Source organism: Microcaecilia unicolor, chromosome 8 (assembly GCF_901765095.1).
Source record: "Microcaecilia unicolor chromosome 8, aMicUni1.1, whole genome shotgun sequence".
In the NCBI taxonomy this organism is placed as follows: domain Eukaryota; kingdom Metazoa; phylum Chordata; class Amphibia; order Gymnophiona; family Siphonopidae; genus Microcaecilia; species Microcaecilia unicolor.
Window position 1 is genome coordinate 214,599,629 of NC_044038.1, and position 22,392 is coordinate 214,622,020.

Here is a 22,392-nt window from a genome sequence, read left to right on the forward strand (position 1 = left end):
TGCTATACATGTTATTCCTGGAATTGTGGATTTTTTCCCAAGTCCATTTTAGTAGTGGTTTATGGACTTGTCCTTTAGGAATCCGTCTAACCCCTTTTTAAACTCTGTCAAGCTAACCGCCTTCACCACGTTCTCCGGCAATGAATTCCAGAGTTTAATTACGTGTTGGGTGATGAAACGTTTTCTCCGATTTGTTTTTAATTTACTACACTGTAGTTTCATCGCATGCCCCCTAGTCCTAGTATTTTTGGAAAGCGTGAACAGACGCTTCACATCCACCTGTTCCACTGCACTCATTATTTTATATACCTCTATCATGTCTCCCCTCAGCCGTCTCTTCTCCAAGCTGAAAAGCCCTAGCCTCCTTAGTCTTTCTTCATAGGGAAGTCGTCCCATCCCCGCTATCATTTTAGTCGCCCTTCGCTGCACCTTTTCCAATTCTGCTATATCTTTCTTGAGATGCGGCGACCAGAATTGAACACAATACTCAAAGTGCGGTCGCACCATGGAGCGATACAACGGCATTATGACATCCTCACACCTGTTTTCCATACCTTTCCTAATAATACCCAACATGCTGTTTAGTAAATCTGGCCCTGTGTGTGTACTGATGGTTCTATATCAAAAATTATTATTCTTAACTTTGATACCAAAGAAATGTAAGTAAACATTTCAGCCATATAGCATATAGTATAAATTAAAAAAAAAAATTAAAGCATATTCTCATAGGGATGCACACAGGGCAACCCTCCCCCATCAAATTCTGTTGCTGTTTCAGAACCAGTGACTCAGACTTCTTTTATTATCAAGCACCTTGCGAGGTAAAACCCTACAAAAATGAAAGCCACTCAGAACCTGTGTTTCAAATATTCCATATCAAAACAGTGCTAACACCCAGAACTCAAACAGCAACAATCCTACCTATGAAAAGGCAGCACTGCAAATATTACACCAGGCCCTAGAACACCAGTGTACAGCAGAATAATCCTGCCCGCTGCAGATCCCTACTCAGAAGTTATACACTAGCAGAATACCTCACCTTGGTCACCCAAGCAAAATGGAAACGTCCTCAGGAATAAGTAAGTGACCACAAATTTGCAATAGAAATATGCGAGAGAAACTGGAAACCTCAAGAAGCTGGGCCATGGATTGTAATACTGGAATTAAAAGTAAAAAACATATATAATTGCTTTTTTCTGTGTATTGAACAATACACAAAAAAATGGAAAGTTTCCCTATTCCCAAAGCTAACGTGCCAGTCGCTAAAAGTTTTTCCTACTTTACTTTATTTGGGAGCAGGTGGCAGCAGAGGGCAAGTTCACCAACCTTTGCACTTTGCCACCTGGATCATCCTAGCTTAGAGGGGGGAGGGGAACCATATGCACATTCAAGCATCCAAATTTGGATTATGGACTTCAGGGAGACAGGAATGAGAGAAGCAGTATTACAGTGTAAATAACGTTCCCCTTATCCTAATATTACAGGACATATAGCTAACGTGAATACAAACATCAATTACAGCTATGTTATGCAAGGTTCCGTTTTAGGAGTTACGGACCAAGAAAGGGATCTGGGAGTCATCGTGAATAGGACATTGAAATCTTCAGCTCAACGTGCTGCAGCGGCTAAGAAGGCGAACAGAATGTTGAGTATTATTAGAAAAGGGATGGAAACCAAGCATGAGGATGTTATAATGCCGTTATATCGCTCCATGGTGCGACCGCACCTGGAGTATTGTGTTCAGTTCTGGTCGCCTCATCTCAAAAAAGATATAAAGGAATTGGAGAAGGTGCAGAGAAGGGCGATGAAAATGATAAAAGGGATGGGACGACTACCCTATGAGGAGAGGTTAAGACGGCTAGGACTCTTTAGCCTGGAGAGAAGGCGGCTGAGGGGCGATAGGATAGAGGTCTACAAAATAATGAGTGGGGTAGAGCGGACAGATGTGAAGTGTTTGTTTACACTTTCTAACAATAATAGAACCAGGGGACACAAGATGAAATTAGAATGTGGTAGGTTTAAAACAAATCGGAGAAAGTTTTTCTTCATCCCTAGAAATACGTACTTATATGTTGTGTAGACGTAGGGGCTAGGTTTTTGTGCCTGTATATCCCTGGGCTGTTGTATAAACCATATAAAATACTATTTCTTTATAAAATTATCTCCTTATGTACCTCAGAAAATCTAAAAATGCCAAAAACAGCAAAGACGACGAACACAAACTGAGCAAAGCGTAGAGTAGAATGTTTATTGGTTGGCAAGTTAAGACTTAACACCAGTTGTGTTTCGCCAGTAGGCCTTCACCAGGAGTCTAAAATAAAAACAAATGTACCTCAATAAATACAGTACACTCAAATAATGAAAAGAATAATACATTGAATTGATCACACAAAAATTAATACAAGATTATACTAAATGTTTTACCGGAATTATGAGATAGGAGGAAGGATTCCATTTTTAAAGAAAAATGAGTAGTTTATGAGAACCATTGAACTTCCTTCTGCTTATGACTGATATGTTTTATATATATTTACTTTTATTATTTATTGGGATTTATTACCCACTTTTATGAAGAGTCACCTAGGTGGTGTACAGCAGGTACAGCTTACTATAAAACTTAGAACCCTGTTTGCTAAGACGCGCTAGCATTTTTAGCACGCTCTAATGCTAGAAACACCCATATATTCCTATGGGTGTCTCTAGTGTTAGTACGCGCAAATTTTTATCGTGCGCTAAAACGTTTAGCGCGCCTACAGTAAACAGGGCCCTTACAATTTTATTAACAACATAACATAGTAAAATGATGAAAAATGAGCATATATGCAATCAATGAGGTAAATTTGGAGACTAACACGATATAGTATCAGAAATATAAACACTTAACAGCAGGGCAAAACAATCGTATAGCAGAAACATGATAAATGTCAGCAGAATGTATCATAATAGGCAGCATAGAAGAACATATATGATATTCATGACTTGTAGTGGTGAGAATGCTTTTCTTGCCATTGTGTGGTGTGGATTCTAAAAACATTCTCTCATTCCTGTCTTCTGCTTTCTCCAGTCTGCGTGTGAACCTGGACATGGGAAAGATTGTCTACAGCTTGATGATCCGAAAAGATTCCAAAATTCCAGGAACAGTGGTCCGAGCGAGTACCATCCCAGAGCAGCTGGGGAGGATTTCCTATTTATTAACGGATAAAACAGGTACGCCAGAGGAAGACGATTCCATCATATCTTAAAGCACGAGTCTGAACAACACTTGATGTGTCATGAAAGAGATATTTTGTCTTATGTTTGCATAGCCCTAGATCAAGGGTGGGCAATTCTTTTGGCTGGAGGACCATGTTGAGGGCCAGGGGGAGGCTAATGAATGCTCCCCCACCCCCAACTTTCCTGGAAGTGTAGGGAAACCAAGATTGAAACCATCTGTGGGTCGAACAGATCTAATCCACGGTGGAAATCTTGGCTAGCTGGATTTCCATGCCCCCCTCCCCTCCCCCCCGAGCAACCCTGAACATGCTCACAGAGTGAAAAATACACCATTGATGTAAACACCCAAGTTTGGTTACACATACATGAAGTAGGGGCATAGCCAGACTTCGGCGAGAGGGGGGTCCAGAGCCTGAGGTGAGGGGGCACATTTTAGCCCCCCCCCCTGGTGCCGCCGCCCCCCGCCATTTCCGATCACATCGCCGCCGCCACCACCACCAACTTTGCCCCCCCCCCCCGTCGACGACCCTCTTGGCCTCCCCTCCCGCCGCCAACCCGCCGTCGCCTACCTTTGCTGGCAGGGGACCCCAACCCCTGCCAGCCGAGGTCCTCTTCTTCTCGCAAAAGGCTTCCTTCTGTTTCTGACATCCTGCACGTACAACGTGCGAGAATAAGAGAACCTCGGCTGGCGGGGGTTGGGGTGCCCCGCCAGCAAAGGCAGGCGACGGCAGGTTGGCGGTGGGAGGGGGGTCGAGAGGGTCATCGGTAGGGGGGTCCAGGGCCAAATCTATGGGGGCACAGGCCCCCCTGGCCCCATATAGCTACGCCACTGACATGAAGGAACAAACCTTACATGTAGTATTCTCTTCTTGTGCCTGTATATTGCCTTTTTAGTTGCTTCTTAGAAAAAAAAAAAGGCACACATCACCACAATATAATCTATCCCATATATTTAGAATTGTAGAAGTCCGTGAATTTTACACACAAAGGGCGTCTTTTACTAAGGCACACTCACGTTTTTAGCGCGCGCTAAACATTAGAGGTGCCCATAGGAATACATTGGCGTCTCTAATGTTTAGTTCACCCACAATTTTAGCGCAAGACAAAAATGTGAGTGCTCCTTAGCAAAAGACCCTCAAAGTTTAATAATTTGGGGGCACTGTAGAATCTCTTCTCCTACGCTCTTAATTATTATGTTAGTAAAGAAGTCCAACCTTCAACACATTAGTCACAACGTGTAGGCAACTTACAAGAGTACTCTGCACACTGGGGGGGGGGGGGGCTTTTCCTAAGGTGCAGCGAAAATGGCATGCGCTGGTGTAGGTGCGTGTTTTGTATGAGCGCAGGTTCATTTTTCAGCACACCTGCAAAAATGGCCTTTTTTTTTTTGTGGCCAAAAATGGATGTGCAGCAAAAATAAAACCTGCGCACGTCCATTTTCGGCCTGAGACCTTACCGGAACCCATTGACTTAGTGGTAAGGTCTCGCGCGTTAACCAGGCGGTAATTGTCAGCGCGCGTACACTGCCGATTACTGCCAGGTAAGTGTCAAGCGGTAGAAAATTTCTACCGCATGTTTTGGACGCGTGTCAAAAATGAAATTACTGCTCGGGGCATGCGGTAGCCGGGCGGTAGTTCCAATTTGACTCCCGTTGTATGCGTGTAGGCTCCAACGCACCTTAATAAAAGGGCCCCTGGGATTCTTGAGAATGCAACAGTAGAATCTGTGCAAATGTAGTTTTAGTAACAGGCTAGTTGCAAATATATTCTCCTACATCATAGTGTAAGATGCTCTCGTATCATGGCAGCCATGAGCTACCCTTCAGCACTAGCTGAGTGCTCGCAGCCAGAAAGGAAAAGGAAGAGGGACATATTTCTCTTTATATATGTTACTGCACAATCATGATGATCTGAGATTAGGAACAGAGTGGGATGAATCCATCACAGTATCCATTGAGTTTATATAATGATATATTAAGGAGTTGGAAGCACATTCTTCCTCCAGGGTGTTGGGTGACTTTTGTGGAGTTGGAAGCACATTCTTCCTCCAGGGTGTTGGGTGACTTTTGTGATCATGTACAAGTTTCAGGCCTCCTGGAGTTTTTTTTATACCTTGTAGGAATTTAAGTGTGTTTTATTTTCAGTGCAGTAAGTTTACCAGGAAAGAGATCTGAAGAGTTGTCCTATAGGACCATGGGCTGTAGTGTTGCTTTGCAAACCAAAGTATAGTGTTATAACATTTGTGTGAAGGGAAGGGATTTTGCAGTAGTAAATCGCACTTACAAGAAAAATTTGAATTTAGATCATGTACGTCTCTGTAAAATGTTAGGAGTCACTTCTACAAGGAAGTTTAGATGTAAATAAAACACTAGGACTAGGGGGCATGCAATGAAGTTACAAAGTAGTAAATTTAAAACGAATCGGAGAAAATGTTTCTTCACTCAACAGGTAATTAAACTCTGAATTTCTTTCCTATGGAATGTGGTAAAAGCAGTTAACTTAGCAGGGTTTAAAAGAAATTTGGATAGCTTCCTAAAAGAAGATTCCATACGGCAATATTAAAATGGACTTGGGAAAATCCACTGCTTATTTCTAGGATAAGCAGCATAAAATGTATTGTACTGTTTTTGGATCTTGCCAGGTACTTGTGAACTGGATTGGCTCCTATTGGAAACAGGATACTGGGCTAGATGGACCTTTGGTATGTCCCAGTATGGCAACACTTATGTACTTATGTAAATGCTTTGGGGGGGGGGGGTCATTTTCTTGGTCACTGTCCTTCCATTGTAGGATGAAAGGTCGTGAAGACCTAATACGGTGGTAACTAGATTTCATGAGTTAGTCTCTTCACTGGGTCTGTGAATGAAGCAGAGGTAACCTTTTCTTTTCCCAGTCTGATCTGCAAAATTCATATTTCCTTTACTAATATGTATCTGGCAGGAACTCTAACCCAGAATGAGATGGTCTTCAAACGTCTTCATCTTGGAACAGTGGCCTATGGACTGGATTCAATGGATGAAGTACAGAGCCACATATTCAGTGCATATACTCAGGTAAAATGTCCCATACATCCCTCTGTGGTGTTAAGTCCCTAACTAAAACCTGCCCACATGATTCATATTGACGATTGTTATACATTGACCATGTTTCCCATTATCCTTATTGCTATCCCATATCCATTCCTCTCCATCTTCCTACGCCTACCTCCTAACGCTCATTTCCTTCTGCACCCAATTCCTCCTATGTTCAATTTACTTATCCGTTAACCCCATTAATATTGCGTTTACTATAAATTGTATATTCTTTTTTACGCTTTGTAATTCTTCATATTGTTACTATGTAAGCCGCATTGAGCCTGCCATGTGTGGGAAAGCGCGGGGTACAAATGTAATAAATAAATAAACAAAGTATAATTTGCAATTCAAAGTAGATAACTAGACATCTTTAAGTCCATTTTCTCATCATCTTTGTGTGTCTACCCCAGGCTCAGTCTGTCCCTCTCATTTCTGTTCTTCCCTCTCCTCCACTCCATCCAGCTCTGTTTTCAGATGAGTTTGCCTTGATCATACAACAGGAGGGACATTTTCAAAATAACTTAGTTATAAGTGTGCTGAAAATTGTTTACTCAAAGTAAAAATATTGAAGGCTGCTTTCATACTTTTGAAAACTTCATTATTAAACATAGCACAAGACAAGATAACCGTAGAGAAGGCAGGCTCAGATATAAATGATATTATTACAAACCTTTGATTGATTAAAATACTGTTGATAGGAACCAAGCTGCAAGTGAAGACGCCAACTGTACAATTTTATTTTGACCGCCAAGATTGTTTTCTTGAGATTAATTTATAGTTTCTGAATAAATGTTATTTCTTGTAAATAGCCACTCGCATTGTAATTAATAAGGGAGTTAGTCTTGGGTAATTTGTGTGTTTAGGAGTTAGCAGTCATGAGGCTTCTTCTATCTCTGTTGTTTTTTTATCATGAGCAAGTTGCTTTCATGAGCTCCCCCCACCCCACCCCACCTCACCCCATTGCCTACTTATTTAGCTTTACTTGGATACTAGTTGTAATAGTAGTCTAATAATCTGGAAATCTGTTGGTTTGAACATGTTTAAATGATGCTACTGTAAAATGAGTTAATTATGTTTAGCAATAAGTTATTTGGGGCATAGTTTGTTTAGTTATTTCATCTTTTCTAGTTAAAGAAAGCATGTTCCTTAAATGCTGAGATGTTATAGTTCCAAAAAGCTCAATTTGTCATAATTAAAAGCATTTGCAAACAGTGATTCATTTAAACTGTAATTTTGATCTATTCCTCTAATTACTGTTACCATACACTGCCCTTTGACCTGGAAATGAAACTCATGTCCTCTTGACATGAAAGGTTAACAGAGCAGGAAGTCGGATCACTACATGTCCCTGCTGTGACCAGAATAATTTAGTAATTGTATAATTACCTGAGAAACTGATACTAAAAATAGTATTAGAAAATTAAATGTAAGCTTTATGTGCACTGCCATAGGGACCGTCTGTTTTCTGTTTTCAACTGCCATGTTCTGTTTATGTATATGTTACCAAATAAATTTTGGGGCATCAGGTCACTTACTGTTGTTCATTGAACACCAAATATGGCAACTTTTTACAAACAAGTGAAAGCAGATCAGGGCCGCCGAGAGACTGGGCCAGGCCCGGGGCAAGGGCCCCGCCGCCCCCCCCCCCCCCCCCCCCCCCGAGGTCATCGCCGCTGCCGCCCCCTCCTTCCAACACCGGGCCGGGCCCCCCTGAATTAAAATCATAGCGCCTCACCTCGACCTCGCTCCTTGTGAAAGAAGCGCAGCAGCGGCACTCTGCAGATCGCTTCCCTTCGGACCTTCCCTCCCTGTGTCCCGCCCTCACGCAAGTTACGTCAGACGAGGGCAGGACACAGAGAGGGAAGGTCCGAAGGGAGGTGATCTGCAGACTGCCGCTGCTGCGCGTCTTTCACATGGAGCGAGGTCGAGGCTAGGCACTGTGATTTTAATTCAGGGAGGCCCGGCTCAGTGGTGGACAGAGGGAGGCGGGTGGAGGGGACTGCGGTGCCGGGCCCCCCTTGGAGGCCCGAGCCCGGGGAATTTTGTCCCCCCCCCCTCGGCGGCCCTGAGAGAGATCCAGAGATGAACTGGGATCTGTTGCATTGTTCAAGGGTGAAAATAGGACAGACTTAGGGGCCATTTTACAAAGACACGCTGAAAAATGGCCTGCGGTAGTGTTGATGCGTGTTTTGGGCGTGCGCAGAATCATTTTTTAGCGCACCTGTAAAAATGCCTTCTTAAAATTTTTTTGCTGAAAATGGATGTGCGGCAAAATGAAAATTGCCGTGCGTCCATTTTGAGTCTGAGACCTTACCGCCAGCAGTAACTGCGTGGTAATGACCTGAGCGCATCAAATACCACTTGGCGCACATCCGAAAATTATTTATCGGATGCACGCCAAAAATGAAATTACTGTAAGAGCCACGCGGTAGCCGGGCAGTAACTCCATTTTGACACGCGTAGACACTTGCGCGGCTTAGTAAAAGGGCCCCACAGCCTGTATAAGTGTTCACATATCTGCACGCTCTTTCCAGTGCATATTATGCACTTGCTCTCATGCAGGCACAAAATACACAGATAATTTTGCATCTGCATTGTGGACGCCAGCTATATTTCAAAGGGAAATGACTGTAGGAATTTCCCTAATTTGGTTATGTTCAAATTTCTCTGCTAGCTTCCAAGAGTTTCATTTTGCACTTTGGTTTCACTTAGGGCTACCATATTTTGTCCCCCAAAAAGGAGGACACATGCCCCGCCCCGCCCCCTTTCACACCCCACCCTGCCCCCTTTCACGCCCTCGCTTCGCCCCTGTCACATCTTCCCCTCCCCCCTGTCACCCCCCTCCCTGTCACCCCCCTCCCCTTACCTTACTACTTGCCCTGGTGGTCTAGTGTCATCTTCAGGGCAGGAAAGAGCCCTCTCTTTCCTGCCCAGAGCACAGCCCTGCATGCATCCTTCCTGTTGGTGATCTCGGCGCCGATTCAAAATCGCGAAATCACTTCAACTCTCGGCGGCCATTTTAAATCAGCGCCGAGATCACCAACAGGAAGGATGCATGCAGGGCAGCACTCTAGGCAGTAAAGAGGGGGTTCTTTCCTGCCCCGAAGGCAGAAGAGGTCACTAGACCACCAGGGCAGTAGTACTAAGGGGAAGGGAGGCTAGCAATCTGCCCGTTTGTCCGGATCTCTGGACAAATGGGCAAATTGGCAAAACCTGCCCGGTTGCCCGAACATGTCCTCAAAAAGAGGACATGTCCGGGTAAATCCGGACATATGGTAACCGTAGTTTCACTTCTCTTTTCCCATCCAGCTCATGAGTTCAGAATTTTTTCTTTTCTTGATGAGCTGAGATTGTGTTGATTGTCAAATGTTGCCACTTCCTTTGGCAACCTCTAGGGGGAGACCTTCCACAGAGAATGCACTGTCCAGCAGAAAGACTGGACAGCTAACAATCTATTTATTTCTTCAACGTTTGATCCACACACTTATTAAAATGTGTTCCCCCCCTATAGTTATGATGTCAGAAAATAGTTGTGGATTTTGCTTAGTGAATATTTTTCCTGTTTATATCATTTCTTTATCTTTTGGATACAACTCTGGCATAAGAGCAGCTGTCTTTTAGTTGTGGTATCAGATCATTGAATTCTCTTTATTAATAATTATTTTGCATGAATCCTCACTTTGTTTCATCCTCTCTAGAACATGGTGGCAAAGCCTTTAGGGCTGACTTAAATCCATGTACATTTTTCATTTTTTTTGGATATAAATTAAATGAGCAAAGCCTTGGAAACAATTATGGATTAATGACCCAAATTACACCACTGACTTTAGTGACCTCTGATCCATGACCCTTCACCCAGAGTAAGCATCAGAGCTACGTCAGTTTGGCAAGGGTCAAGTCTCACCCAACTATTATTAAGTCCTTTTGCCTAGGTTGGCTGTGCCTAGAAAATTAAATATAGGATATAAAACTAGGCTCGATATCCATTGATATCATTACTGACTGCTTTAGCACCATGGGGACAGTTCTTTAACTGGATGCCTCCTTTTAGGTGCCCCAAGGGTAGGCGATAGGAGCCTACTTTATAATTGGATATATGTGCTTAGGTTCTGTTACAGAATATTAGTGTAATCTGGCATTGGTGCACCTAACATTTTAGTCACTAGCACTTTATAGTTAGTGCAGTGGGCTGAGAAGCTGGGGAACTGAGTTCAGCTCCCACTGCAGCTGCTTGTGACTCTAAGCAAGTCACTTAACCCTCCATTGCTCCACTAAGGACAGAGAAAGTACCTGCATATAATTTAAAAAAAAAAGTAAAGCACTTTGAAATTTGTTGCAGAGAATGTGGTAACAGCAGTTAGCTTAGCAGGGTTTAAAAAAGGTTTGGCTAAATTCCTAAAAGAAAAATCCATAAGCCATTATTAAGATAGACTTGGGGAAAATTACACTGCTTATTTCTAGGATAAGCAGCATAAAATCTGTTTTACTGTTCTGGAAACAGGATACTCGGCTTGATGTCTGTCCCAGTATGGCAATGCTTATGTTCTTATGTAAGACAGGTATATCAAATCCCATTACCCTTACCCTTATACCAGCCATGGAGCTGGCATAGGTAAAGACACCTAAATGCAGCAGGGATGCACGTAACTTATAGTATTCTGTAAGTTATATGTGCAAGGGGCAACCCTACCCATGTCCCGCTCCTGTGTACTCCCCCCTTGCAAATATGCGCTGTGTAAGTTCTGCAAGTATTTACTTAATAGCACTTAAACATCATGCTAGCACTTACTTGGATGTGTGCATTCATACGTGCTGCTATTTTAAACATTTACCAAGCTATGTGAAGGTAAATGTGGGCACCTAGAAAGTAGAATTAACCTTTTATCTAGATAGTGCTGAAATACTGCAGGACAGAGCAAGTCAGTTAATAGCGATATTCACTCTGCTAACCAGATAACAATCCAGATAAAGTTAGGCCAGCAAAAATCCGAGCAACTTTCCAAATAGTGAGCTCAATATCACCACTATGGCGGAGATTCTATATATGGTGCCTGGAAAATCCACGCAGAAATCATTCTCACCTAAGCGTATTCTATAAGATTTAGGCACGGTATATAGAATACGCTCAGTTCATATCCCAGTGCCTAAAACTATGCGCATCCATTTACACCAGTGAAAATGTGGCGTAAATCCCTGTGCGTAGATTTATGGAGACTGGGCCATATTCTGTAACACCGCGTGTAAATTTGAGGACACCCATGAAATGCTCATTTCCCTGCCCATAGCCACACCCCTTTTGAACTGCGCACTTTAGAATTTAGGCGCAGTTCATTACAGAATACGTTTAGCGAGTTATGCCTGTAAATTCTAATTGTTGCCAGTTAATGCTCATTGTTGTTTGTTAAGTGCTGTTAACAACGCTGGTTGGCTTGTTAAACCAATTCATTTCCGCGTGTTGTTACGGAATATGCTTAGATTTTGGCACGGATCTCTAGGCGCAGTATATAGAATCTGGAGTATATGGATAGCTGTGCTGGTCAATACACTATTGCGATATTCAATGCAGGCCGCTATCCCAATATTGGCACTGAATAACTGGGGATTTTGGCCACCATGTTGGCATTAAAAAAAAAAAAAAAAAAAAAAGAGTCAATCAAGGCAGCTGGATATCAGCCCGTCTCTTTCCATAATATCTTCCAGAATTCATTTTAGTTTCAACACTTTTTATTGACAAGTCAAAATAAAACATTTACACAAAGATGAAAACCCTACAAAATAACATCTGTCATCAAATTTTTAACCATTTAAACCCCTTCCCCCCCTTCCAGAATTCATTTTAGAATTGCTTGTTTGGTGTACAAAAGGTTTTATGGTCTAAATTCTGAGTCAGTCGGAGAGTTTCTTTTATTCCCAATTAACAAGGTTCATTTGAGAAGTTTTAAAAATCTATCACTCGATTTTCCATCTGTAAAGAAGATAATCCTAAAACAGTATGGGAACGCTCATTTACATTTCAGGGAGCTAAAATATGGAACAGCATACCTGTTGAAATGTATTTGTTTAATTATACCTTATATTCTTTTTCGCAAATCACTCAGGGGTCCTTTTACTAAGGTTTTGCTGACAAGTGCCCTGGTGTAGACGGGTGTCTTGGATGTGCACAGGTTCATTTTTCAACGTACCTGCAAAAAAGGCCTTTTTTTTTTTTTGACCGAAAATGGACGTGTGGCAAAATAAAAATTGGCACTCGTCCATTTTGGGCCTGAGACCTTACCGCCACCCATTGAATTAACAGTAAGGTCTCGCGCGTTAACCGGGCGGTAATCGTCAGCGCGCGTACAATGGTGATTACCGCCCGGTTAGTGCTGCACACCGGAAAATTTCCGGCGTGCCTACTGGATGTGCGTACAAAATTAAATTATCATCTGGGCCACATGGTAAGTGGACGGTAGTTCAAAATTTGGTGCATGTTAGGTGCACGTAGGCAATTGCACGGCTTAGTAAAAGGGCCCCTCAAAACATATTTATTCTCATTTCAGCGATGTTGACCTATAACCATTTAAATCAGGTATATCAAAGTGTACTACTTGCTTTTTGATGTAATTCAACCTGTTTGGGGCTCTCTTTTTTTTTTTTTTCCTATTTTGTAATCCGCTTTGCAGCATAAGGTGACAAGCAGAATAGAAATGATGGAATTCAATACAATAATATATTTATTTATTTATTACATTTGTAGCCTGCGCTTTCCCACATATTGCAGGCTCAATGCGACTTACATAGTAAATACAATTACAAAGTCTAGAGGAGAATATTACAAATTGTAGTAAACGCAGTAGTTGTGAGGTTTGAGAAAATGTGAGTTGAATATAGATGCAAGCAAAGATGGGATAACAAAAGGAAAAGAGTTAGGGAAGGGTAAGGAGTGGGAAGGATGGTAAGGAAAGATAGAGGGAAGTGCATAAGGAAATTGGGAGATATAGTCTAAAGGAATTACAGTCATCAGGATCACGTAGCTGGGTTTAAAAGTTTAAGTATAGTCATTTGGGTAAGCTTTCTTAAAGAGGTGGGTCTTCAACATTTTCCTGAAGGGTAGATGGACTAGAAATGAGGGTGACTTTGCTGGCCTACAGGGAGAGTCCGAGACATTGTGGGTTACAGTCTTCTGGTAACTTCTCTCCTTTTCTTATGTTCTCCATTGTTCCTGTATCTTTTTAGACATCTCAAGATCCACCTGCCCTGAAAGGTCCAACACTGGCAACCAAAGTGCGGAAAACCATGGGCAGCCGAGTCCATGAGGCCGTGAAAGCGATTGCCCTGTGCCACAACGTTACCCCCGTCTACGAATCCAATGGGGTGACTGACCAGGCAGAGGCTGAGAAGCAGTATGAAGATTCCTGTCGGGTATACCAGGCTTCCAGTCCCGACGAGGTAACTTTGCTTTTATTGACAACAAATTTGCACTCTTTTTTCTTGATATAAGCAGGATTATAAATTAACATGACAAACTAATGACCGAGAAAGAAGCCACATCTGTGACATCCTTTGCTCAATGCAATAATGCTAAAAGGATACTGGTATATATGTTATCCAGACAAGCAATAGTTTTATTTTTTTAATTAAATAAAGAAAATTAGAAAAAGTGATGGAGTAGCCTAATGGTTAGCGTTTGTTATGTTATGTTATCTGGGTCTTATAACCCACCAGATCTTCCAAAAAAGGAATTCATAAATCAGAATATAACAAAAAAATTTAAACTACTAAAATAACAAAAAACAAACAAAAACGAACTGTTTACAATTTAGGAATGAATATGATTTTAAAGCTTTCCGAAAGGCAAAAAGATTTGTTGTAGAACATAACTGTACTGGTAAACTGTTCCAAAGACGAATAGTAGAAAACAAAAAAGATTTAGAAAATAGTGCTTTAAAGTGGATGCCTTTAACAGACGGAAAAGCCAATAATAGGGCATTACAAGTTCTAGATAAAGTAGAATTATTTAAAATCTTAAAAAAACATCTAAAAAATCAGCAGAGCAGGTTCCATATAAAACTTTTAAATGCAAGACATAATACTTTGAAATGAATTCTTGCTTGAACCGGCAGCCAGTGTAACTTAACCAGCAATGGAGAGATACTTTCATACCTGGAACAATGAAAAATCATCCTAGACGGTGAGTTCTGAATTATCTGAAGTCTAAATTATTGTTTAACCGTTAATTCTATATACAATAAATTACCATAATCAAGTATTGAAAGAATCGTCAACGGCACAATAATTTTGAAGTGTTCAAACGAGAAGTATGAACACATCAAGCGTAGCAGTTTAAAATAAGCTTTGCATATAATATTCCTTATTTGAAACTCGATTGAAAGTGATGAGTCGAGAATTACATCTAATACTCTAGATTCACAATCAACTTGAATAGAAAATCCATTATTTATTGTAATAGTCTGCGGAATAATTGAATGATCAAATCCAAACCAGAGGATCTTTGTTTTATCGTCACTCAATTTAAGTCTCAAGGCTTTAGACCAATCAATTATTTTCTGTACATAGCAGGGGCGTAGCTACGGGTGGGCCTGGCTGGGCCCAGGCCCACCCAATTTCAGCCCAGGCCCGCCCAGCGCCAGCGCCAGCCCCAGCACCCATTGCCGGCCACTGCTGCTTTTCCTGTTGAGCAGCAGGGCCGGCGCTACAAAAAGAAGAAGCGCTAACGGCGCTAAGGACGAGAAATGTTAAAAAAAAAAAAAAAAAGCGCGGCACCGGCAGGCACTGTCTCGGCAGCCTTGAGGCATTGGCTGCTGAGGCATTGACTGCTGGCTCACAGGCTCCTCCCATCTGCGGGAGGAGCCTGCGAGCCAGCAGCCAATGCCTCAGCAGCCAATGCCTCAAGGCTGCCGAGACAGTGCCTGCCGGTGCCGCGCTTTTTTTTTTTTTAAACATTTCTCGTCCTACGGTCCTTAGCGCCGTTAGCGCTTCTTCTTTTTGTAGCGCCGGCCCTGCTGCTCAACAGGAAAAGCAGCAGTGGCTGGCAATGGGAGCTGGCGCTGGCATGCAGGGCGGGCCTCGTCGAAGAAAAGAGGGAAAACATGGAAGGATGGGGAGAAAAAGAGGGAAGATGGAAGGATGGGGAGACAGAGGGAAAACATGGAAGGATGGGGAGAAAAAGAGGGAAGATGGAAGGATGGGGAGACAGAGGGAAAACATGGAAGGATGGGGAGAAAAGAGGGAAAACAGATGGAAGGATGGCAGAGAATGAGGGAAAACATGGAAGGATGGGGAGAAAGAGGGAAAACAGATGGAAGGATGGCAGAGAATGAGGGAAAACATGGAAGGATGGGGAGAAAGAGGGAAAACATGGAAGGATGGGGAGAAAAGAGGGAAAACAGATGGAAGGATGGCAGAGAATGAGGGAAAACATGGAAGGATGGGGAGAAAGAGGGAAAACATGGAAGGATGGGGAGAAAAGATAGAAAACAGATGGAAGGATGGGGAGAGAAAGAGGGAAAATGGATGGATGGGGAGAGAGACCCTGGATGGAAGGATGGGGAGAGAAAGGGGAGAGACTGGAAGGATGCAGAGAGAAAGGTGAGAGACTGAAAGGATGTGGAGAGAGAAGGGACACTGAACAGAAAAGGGTAGAGTGATACAGAGACACTGGTTAGAAAGAGGGAGAGAGACATTAGATGGAAGGATCAGGAGAGAGGATAGATGGATGGAAGGATGGGGAGAGAAAGAGGGAAGACGCTGGATGGAAGGGTAGGGAGAAAGAGGTGACACTGGACAGAAGGATGCAGAAAGAAAGAGGGGAGACTACTGGAAGGATGGGGAGAGAGAGGGGAGACTGGAAGGATGGGGAGAGAAAGAAGAGAGCTGCTGGATGGAAAAGGAGAGTAGTGAAAGACTGGAGAATAAGAGGAAGGGGCATGGGGAGAACAAGGGTGAGAAAAAGATGAAAAGCCATAAGTAGATGAAGGAAATTAAAGAATGGATAGTAAGAATGAATTAAATCAGGACAGAGAGAGAGAGGCAGAAAAATATTGAAGAAAGCAAAGAAAAAGGAGAGAAAAATGAGAAATGGCCAGGAAACCGTGGCAGAAGAGTTAAGCGAAAACGAAGGAAAGCAGAATCTAGAGACTGGGAGCGACACAATGAGAAAAAGTAAATGGCCATACAAGAAAGGTAAAGAAAATCATGTTATTTTTAATTTAGGATAAAGTAATATGGTACCTGTGTTAATGAAGTTTCAGAGACCAATACTTCCTTCCTTAGGTCAGGCGAGGATACCGTAACAGCATTATACTGATCTGAGGCAGGAGGTTTTGGCCTCTGAAAGCTCATTGAAAAGGGTGTTAGGCTATTAAATAAATTTTCTGAAATCTGATGCACTGAAAAGCAGCACTTTACCCTGTGTGACAAATGCATCTGATTAGCGTGACTAAATTTTGCTGGGGGAGGGGGGTAGAGAGAAAATTTTGTGCCCACTCACTTTGGGTTCAGGCCCATCCAAAATTGGCAGTCTGGCTACGCCACTGGTACATAGATGTTAATATTAGAATAAAACGTATCCATTATCATATCTACAGGAACCAAACGAAAAATATCGTTGGCAGAAGACCAAAGTTTGACACCAGTTCCAAAAGAAAGTTGACCTAAAGTACCCATCTTTGTTTATTAAAACTTTCTTAATTGCTTTTTTTTTTAATCAAGTAAATCAAAGCAATGTACAATCATAATTAAGAAAAGGAACACCATTGGTTAAAAGGAAAGAGCACAATCATATCAAGGTCATTCACACCAAGACCTAATACTGTCCCCTGAAATGCTAATGGGCCACTTACCTTTCCAAATAAATCCTCAGTTGTCAGAATAAGCCTTAATACAGAGGTGGGTTTTTAACATAGTCTTCAATTTCTTGAAAGAGTGCTTGCATCAAATTTCTAAAGAACTGGGAAGTACTGGGCTTGATTCCCACTGCAGCTCCTTGTGACCCTGGGTAAATCACTCAACCCTCCATTGCCCCAGGCACAGAACTTAGACTATGAGCCAACTAGAGACAGAGAAAGTACCGGTATGTATTATATAAACCACTTGTCTTGTACCACAGAAAGGCGCTATATCAAGAATATAATAATAACAGAGGAGGGGAAAAAAACTCATTATCAAATAGGAAATATGTATAATCTTGCTCAAGTCTCCAATATATTGAGAGATCCAATATCATAGAGAAGAAAAGTAAACAATAAATGCAAATACGAAATTAAACAGGCCCACCTGTTAGGTTAAGGAGACGACCCCATCCCTGCCCTGAAGGGGGTGGGTCGGGCATTCCAGACAATCTCTTAGTAACCAGAAAGGAAGTTAGGTGAGAGGGTTCACCCCCACACACACAAAAAAAACATATTTAGAATACTGAAGATAATTTATACATTGGTTGATATAAGTACTGTGCATCGCTATGCCAAGCAATGTAAAGATTGTGGACCAGGAAAGGCTGATTTCTGTGATCAAAAATGAAGTGGATGATCTGTGACAGCAATGGATGAGTCTCACACGAGAACAGTTGGCAAACTTGTAAAGGACAATTGGTGGATCACAGAAATGGAAATTGCTGATACACTTGGCTTTTCACAGGAACGTGTGGGTTATGCTATTGATATTCTTGGATATTGAAAGGTTTTTGCAAGATGGGTGTCTCGCATGCTGACTGCTGAAATGAAAGCTTTGAGACTTGAAATGTTGGGTGAGGAATTTCTTCACAAGATCATGACAGCCAATGAAACATGGGCTCATCATTATGAGCCAGAAACAAAGAGCCAATCCATGGAGTATCATCACAAAGGTTCACTTTCTGCAGGACAAATCATGATTATAGTCTTTTGGGATATGGATAGTGCTGTTCACATAGATTTTTAGATTGTAAGCTCTATTGAGCAGAGACTGTCTCTCTATGTCAGGTGTTCAGCGCTGCGTGCGTCTGGTAGCGCTATACAAATGTTAATAATAATAATTTCCTTAAACCTGGTACAGCACCACGGGCCTTTAAAAATGGAACACAGTTCTTTAATGAATGAGCCTTGACAAAAAGACCCGACACGGGCCGTGTTTCGGTGACTAGCACCTGCGTCAGGGGTCACAGTGATGACGTGGAAAACTTGGGGAATAACTTGAATATATTCCTCTACAATATATTATTCTTTACCCCACGTCTCCTATAGTAAAAGCTACAAAGCACCAAGGCACTTTCACTTTTTTTTTTGTTTTTTTTTGTTTGGACTTTAGTTTGTACTTCGTTCCCTCTCTTTTGTTATATCCTTAAACCTGGTACAGCCATCAACTCAAAGTATTACATTGCAACCCTGAAAACTTTGAAAGAACAATTGAGGAAGAGTTTGGAAGCACAAGAAGGAAATTTTGTCACAACACGACAATGTTACGCCTCATACAGCACGAAACACCACAGTGGCAATTACGAATAGGGAACTCGGGCTTAACCGCATCCATCATACAACCCAGACTTAGTGCCATGCAATTTCCATCTTTTCCAAAATTGTAGAAACATCTTTGGAAGCATCTGTTTGACTTGATTGAAGAGGTGAAAAGGACTGAGTAACTGGTTGAAGAGGCAAGATGTGTTGACCTTTTGCAACGTCTTTCAAAAACTTGTCCATAGTTGTGAGAAACTATGTAGAAAAGTAAGTACACGTAACCCAGCAGTAACCCGGCAGAACGTGGCACTGCCCAATTAGTACCGGGTACACTCCAGCACTACAAAAATTAATATATTTTTGTAGCGCTGGATATGACAGCACACGAGGGGTGGGAAATACCGCCAGGCTGCGACTGTAGCCCGGTGGTACTTCTTGTTCAGCAAGCGTAGTGGACACATATACAAAAAAATGAAATTACCACCCTGGCCATGCAGTAGCCGGGCGGTAGGTCCAAATTGGTGCACATTTAGCATGCATAGGCGCCTACGCGGCTTAGTAAAATGGGCCCCATAGACTTACAAAGTTCCATAGGTTACTATGGGGGTCTTTTATAAACGTGCAGTAGCATGTATAGCATGCACTAAATGCTAGAGACGCTCGTAGGAATATATGGGCATCTCTAACGTTTTGCGCATGCTTAATTTTTGCGTGCCTTTGTAAAAGGGACCCCTTTGTAGCTTTGTAAGTCTAAGTGCTTTGGAAATCTGCCTCTGTCTGTTGTCTTTTTGTTTTTAATGGTTATAGTTTTAACCCCTGATGATGCCGAGTTTCTGCTGAATTAAATTAATAAAATTGGTTTTGGACTTCTTGATCGGTGATGATCCGGTTTCTACATACAAGCTGCTTGCAAAGGCTGGTTTTGATTTTGTTTAGCTCTCTTCGGTATATTACTGAATAAAGAACTCTTTTCTTCTGCCACTGTGGAATTCCAATTGTTGTGTATTTAGCTAGAAAAAGGGGTCATTCAAGTGTTTTGGAGGTCAGAGGACTCAGCAGATTGAGTTCCCAGAATGCGTCATAGTCGTTTCATGCTGGACAATGTATAAAACTTTAATTTTCTCGACTGCTGAATCATTTTTTCCTGTAGGGGTTAGAAATATGATCCTTCCCCAGTGCTCTAGGCTGAATTACAGTGAAATCATAGGAATGGTACCTTTGCTGACTGAAAACAAAGAATGTAGTGCTCTGTGATGGGTGAGCAATAAACAAAGGAATGTTTGGTGGACTGAAGTACAAAGACCTTATTTTTATAAAGCAAAAGGCCACAATTCCCACTTTTTGTGTTTGCATATTTTGATATTTAATCTTTCCAGGCCTACGCTTTTTCTGTTCAGAATTTCTAGGGTATTTGCTGTATCGTGGTCTGAAAAGCAAATTATACACAGTTTTCAGGAAAAATAGTTTTCTGTTTCTTACCAAATGAAGGTCTCTTATCTTGGTCTTAAAAACACACAACTTACAAATGTGTATCTTTGGTCTGGACAAGAATAGGCTTTCGCAAAAGACCAGGAATGGAGTTGGTGGAATGACTTGACAGTTAATGCATCACCCTGACATTTCAGAAACCCAGTTTGAAGATGAAAACGGTAACAGAATTCAAACATGTGTGGGATATACATAAAGGAATCCTGTGCAGAAGGAATGGATCTTCATAAGCTTAGCCAAAATTGGGTGGCGGAGCCGGTGGGGGGAGGAAGGGTTGGTGGTTGGGAGGTGGAGCTAGTGCTGGGCAGACTTCTATGGTCTGTGCCCTGAAAATGACAGATACAAATCAAGGTAAAGTATACACAAAAAGTAGCACATATGATTTTATCTTGTTGGGCAGACTGGATGGACCGTGCAGGTCTTTTTCTGCCGTCATCTACTATGTTACTATGTAATTCCAAGCTTGCACCTATGAAGCCACAGAAACTAAGCTCAATTATAAGGATGCAGATTACAAGTTCCTTGCCTCTATCGCCCCACTTCTGGTGTTAAAGGACGAGCCAGCGACGCATCTGTTCAGTAACCCTACGATGTGAGTGGTGCACATATGTAGAAAGAAGGTCACCTCCCAAGCCCATACAGATTGCATTATCTAGACGAGAAAAATCTTATGCTGTATTCCTAAAAAAAATAAATAAATAAATAAAACAAAACTTTATATTTTGAAAAATGTTGACTTAATGTTAATTTTTAGATATTTTAAAGGTTTTTTTTTAAATCTCTTACTGTATGTAAATCATTCTGGTATTGTGTACAGCTCGGGACCCTAAAGGGGAGAAAGTAGTCTAGAAATGTCAACTTAGATTAGATTTTTTTTAAAAAATGAGTGCTCACTTGATTCGGTGAAAGGTTGAAAACCACTGTAAGACCTCCTTCCTGCAAAAGGATTTTTACGTCAAAGAGAAGGCCGAGACAAAGATTTATTTATTCTATTTCTGTACCACACAATCTACCATTCTTGGTGGTGTACAACATAACATACAAAATTATAAAATACATAAAATAGGTTCACAACCAACATTAAACTATGTCTACGTCTATCAAGCATACAACAGCATCTTTGATGACAAGTTTTGGCATTAATGTACATTAGATGGGAAATAGGCTTTCGGTAGGCTGTTCTAACTTTACAAGTTAGCTTTAAAAAATAAAAAAAGATGGCTTTCTACTAACAGATTTCAATTGAGTCGAAAACTCAAGTTCTGTATCTGTTGCAATTTAATAATAGTGATTGTCCTTCCAGTTTCACTTATGATAATTGTGCGATACCTGTCTTATTGTGCGATACTTGTTGGATTCCTCATTATCTATGAAGGGTTACATTAAACAACTTATTAAAATTGTCTCTTTTAAGTTGCGAATATTAAGGGAATTGTTCTCTGCATCCAGTTTCCGAATGATTCTGCAGAGTTGCGCTACCACATTTTGATTATCGTAACTCGTTACGTGTGGGACTCCCAGCTTATATGCTGAAGTCGCTACAAGTTGCGCAGAATGCTGCAGTTCGTATGATTGCTCAAATTCCACGCCATGAGCATATTTCCTTGGTTTTAGTTTCTTTACATTGGTTGCCCATAGAAAAAAGGATTTCTTTTACAATTTTAAGATTTTGAAGAATGATGCACCAGCTGTCGTGTCCTCTACTTTGAAGTTGTATAAACCAGTCAGAACCCTTAGGTCTGGCAATAAATTGCTTCTGGAAATTCCTAGCTCCCATTCTGTTAATTTGCTAGGTCTTTGACCATCTATTTTTCAAGTGATGGGACCTACTCTACAGAATGCTTTGCCTGCTGATTTGCATATCTTATTTTTAGAAAACCACTCAAGGCCAGGGCCGCCGAGACGGGGAGCAGGGGTTTCTCTCTCCTGCTCCGGGCCCTCCTTGGAGGCTGGGGAGGACCCGGAGGAGCAGACACAGCAGGCTGCCGGGGAGCCCTGCCAGCAGAAGAGATGTTCCTCCAACGCTGCTCTTCTTCACAGTCTGCCGCATTGCCTTCAGCGGCTGATTTTATTCCCTCAAGCTTGGTTTTGAAACTGAGCAGGCACGACCTGAGAGAAAAAGCAGCCTCAGGGGCAGGTCACACGGCAGAGAGAAGAGCAGTGCTGGAGGTAGACTCTTGCTGGCGGGGT

The 22,392-nt window shown here is 41.9% G+C and overlaps 1 protein-coding gene across 1 annotated transcript in view; it reads left to right on the forward strand.

The window, feature by feature from the left end:
- Positions 1-22,392, forward strand: part of ATP9A (ATPase phospholipid transporting 9A (putative)) — a 168,194-nt gene that overhangs the window by 66,473 nt on the left and 79,329 nt on the right. The window contains exons 12-14 of the mRNA XM_030212399.1: positions 3,065-3,207; positions 6,153-6,265; positions 13,502-13,714. Of these exons, the coding sequence (XP_030068259.1) occupies positions 3,065-3,207; positions 6,153-6,265; positions 13,502-13,714 (469 nt within the window). The remainder of the gene's footprint in view (positions 1-3,064; positions 3,208-6,152; positions 6,266-13,501; positions 13,715-22,392) is intronic.